This window comes from Silurus meridionalis, chromosome 13, assembly GCF_014805685.1.
Source record: "Silurus meridionalis isolate SWU-2019-XX chromosome 13, ASM1480568v1, whole genome shotgun sequence".
NCBI classification, from domain to species: Eukaryota; Metazoa; Chordata; class Actinopteri; order Siluriformes; family Siluridae; genus Silurus; species Silurus meridionalis.
The window spans coordinates 29,182,777-29,186,166 of record NC_060896.1 but is presented as its reverse complement, the minus strand read 5'-3'; the positions used below and the strand labels follow the sequence as shown (position 1 = coordinate 29,186,166).

Here is a 3,390-nt window from a genome sequence, read left to right as displayed (position 1 = left end):
CTCCTCACTGACCTCAGCTCAGGATCTTCTCAGTACAATCACAGAAAACCTTTATAACATCACCTCAGTTACAGGAACCGAATCAATCAGTGCTGTTTAACTTCACTCCAGCAGCAGCAGTTACAGTGGGCTGGAGATCTTTTGTTTCTCCACACATTATAATAAACTACACTATAATATAATTATAATGTTACGCAGATAAATGAAACGAATTCACAGCAGGAACCAGTGAACCTGAGAGATGTACAGATCTGAACCTGCTTCATTAAATACACTTCACTCTCCTCATAACCAGAAGAGTGATAGAGCAGCACACACTCCTTTATCTTCCACACGTTCCTCGCCTACTTTCTTCTTTTTTCTGAATTGGGGTCCTGAGGGTTTAGACCTTTTTTTGTCATCCATAATTTTAATGTGGATTCATTTCTTCTTACTGATACTCCTTATGTGACGTCACTCCACTCACTTCTCCCACTGGAAACCCTGAAGGCTGAGGTGACGCCAGTGTGTATGAATGTGTGTTGGTGTGTATCTGTGTATCAATATTAGTTAGTGTGTATCAGTGTGTATCAGTGTGTTAGTGTGTATTAGTGTGTGTTAGTGTGTATCAGTGTGCATCAGTGTGTGTTAGTGTGTATCTATGTATAAATGTGTATCAATGTGTGTTGGTGTGTATCAGTGTGTGTTAGTGTGTATTAGTGTGTGTTAGTGTGTATCAGTGTGCATCAGTGTGCGTTAGTGTGTATCTATGTATAAATGTGTATCAATGTGTGTTGGTGTGTATCTGTGTCTGTTAATGTGTATTAGTGTGCGTTAGTGTGTATCAGTGTGTGTTAGTGTGTATTAGTGTGCGTTAGTGTGTATCTATGTATAAATGTGTATTAGTGTGTATCAATGTGTGTTGGTGTGTATCAGTGTGTTAATGTGTATCTTGGTGTTAGTGTGGATCAGTGGGTGTTGGTGTGCATCAGCGCATTGCTGTGCATATTGTCTCCACAAGGTGGCACTGTTCTGCATGTATATGAAAGCTGCGCAGATATCTCAGTGTAATCGATGTCTGATGTTCAGCTCTGAAGCTCAACGCTGCTGCAGAATGAAATCTGAAAAACTCAGATGAATAAACGCGGAGCTCCAGACATTTTCTAAATCGTCTTTATTAAAAATCCTGATGAACGAGATACACAGCTGAAAGGAGTCACTACATGCATGAGATCTTCAACATTTAACTCATAAGATTTTATTTTAAAACGAGACCCTACATACATGGTGTGCGCGCACACACACACACACGCACGCACGCACACACACACACACACCACCTGATCGCTAAAATTAAAATCAGTGTGTGTGTGTGGTGACAGAGCCACTCTGCACTCAGCCGACGAAAGCAGTCTGAGAAAAACACAAGTGTGAAGAGCAGCTTTCAGGAATCTCAAAAAAAAAATCCACAGACGAGAGCAAGAGAAAAGAAAAGTACAACAGAAATGGAGTGATCCTCTCCAGATCTTCTCAAGATCACTCAGGAAGTTCTACATCGAACCCTGCCTTTGGTTTGAGGAAGTGAGCAGGAAGTGGATTCAGTATGGAATGTTAGGAGTGAAAGGAAAAGAGGTCTGGATGAAGCTGAAGGATCAGGACTGTAAAAGAACTGAACTCAAATCTTCATCATGTCTTCATCAATGTTGGTTGCTCTTGTTCTTCCTATGAGAAATTAGTGGTTATCTTTATATGATGTCACAAGGGGCGGGGCCAACACAATTACAATTAGATTTCAGTCCTCATAAACTATAGGAGGAGGAGTCAGGACTCCCAGAATGCACTCCTGCTATATGACCTGGTGATGAAGGAGAAGTGTGTGATGGTGCAGGTGTCAAAGCTCTGAAAGCTGATGGTTTGACAGGAATCGCTAAATTGCTTTCATTAGGAAGAATTGTTATCAGTAGGGAATTGTGGGTAATGGCGGAAATAGAATTAGCTCATTAAAAAACGGAATAAATCTGGATGGTGGTGAAGACGGTGGAATGATTTTCAGTGTAATACCCTGATTTTTTATTGTAATTTCAGGTGTAAATGTGGTAAAAGTGGAGTCATGAAGTGTGTAAATTAGCCCCGCCCACAGATTGATAATGAGTGTGCTGCTGAGACGGATTAGACTGAGATCAGACACAGGAAGAAAAATATTCAGTGCAAATGTACAGTATAAACGTGTCGACTGCTGTGCTGCGTATTCAGTGAGCTGACCGGAAAAGTGCACGTGGATTTTCTTCAACGTACAGAAAAATAAGAGACAGAAGTGCGTTAGAACTCAATACTCAGAAACTCACGCAATAAAACTACAATCAACAGAGACTCCGCCCCCCGCCCCCCTCCCCCGATTACAGTCCTGAACAACACACATTGGTTCTTCAAGAGTTCATAGATAAAATGTGTATTGTGTGTATACACACACACACACACACACACACACACACACGCATACACAAACTCTGTGTGAGATGATGGACAGCACTAGTGTTTGGAGAGCTCGTTGGATAACCAGTCCAGTCCTTCATAAAGCCCGGTTCCTTGTGTAGCACATGTGGCCTGGACATACCACTGCAGAGACAACACACACACACACACACACACACACACACACACACAGTGAGTACAAACAGAGCAACATCCCAGTGTATGTGCAGTGTGTGTGTTTTATTGGATGGATGTTTGTGTTAATGGATGTGTGTGTGTGTGTGTGTGTGTGTGTGTGTGTGTGTGTGTATGTGGATGGATGGATGGATGGATGGAGGTGTGTGTGTGTGTGTGTGTGTGTGTGTGTGTGTGTGTGTGTGTGTGTGTAGTATGTCTATGGATGGATGTGTGGTATGTGTATGGATGGATGGAGGTGTGTGTGTGTGTGTGTGTGTGTGTGTGTGTGGTATGTGTATGGATGGATGGATGGATGTGTGTGTGTAGTATGTGTAGTATGTGTATGAATGGATGTGTGTGTGTGTGTGTGTGTGTGTGTGTGTGTGTGTGTGTGTGTGGTATGTATGGATGGATGTGTGTGTGTGTAGTATGTGTATGGATGGATGTGTGTGTGTGTAGTATATGTATGGATGGAAGGATGTGTGTGTGTGTGTGTGTGTGTGTGTGTGTAGTATGTATGAATGGTGTGTGTGTGTGTGTGTGTGTGTAGTATGTGTATGGATGGATGTGTGTGTGTGTGTGTGTGTGTATGTGTATGAATGGATGTGTGTGTGTGTGTGTGTGTATGGATGGATGTGTGTGTGTGTGTGTGTGTGTGTGTGTGTGTGTGTGTGTACCGTTCGGCTGCGCAGACTCTGCAGGCCCAGTTTATCTGTGAGCTCACTGACCGGCATGGCGTTGGGTAAATCCTGTTTATTAGCG

The 3,390-nt window shown here is 42.7% G+C and overlaps 1 protein-coding gene across 1 annotated transcript in view; it reads right to left on the bottom strand.

Moving 5' to 3' along the window:
• Positions 1–1,136: 1,136 nt before the first annotated feature.
• The window catches only part of LOC124395988 (ADP-ribosylation factor 5-like), an 8,495-nt gene continuing 6,241 nt past the window's right edge, over positions 1,137–3,390 (bottom strand). Inside the window, exons 5-6 of the mRNA XM_046864908.1 lie at positions 3,306–3,390; positions 1,137–2,595 (exon numbers count right to left, since the gene is read on the bottom strand). The exon at positions 3,306–3,390 is cut by the window's right edge and continues 39 nt beyond it. Coding sequence (XP_046720864.1) covers positions 2,509–2,595; positions 3,306–3,390 — 172 coding nt within the window. The 3' untranslated portion in view covers positions 1,137–2,508. The remainder of the gene's footprint in view (positions 2,596–3,305) is intronic.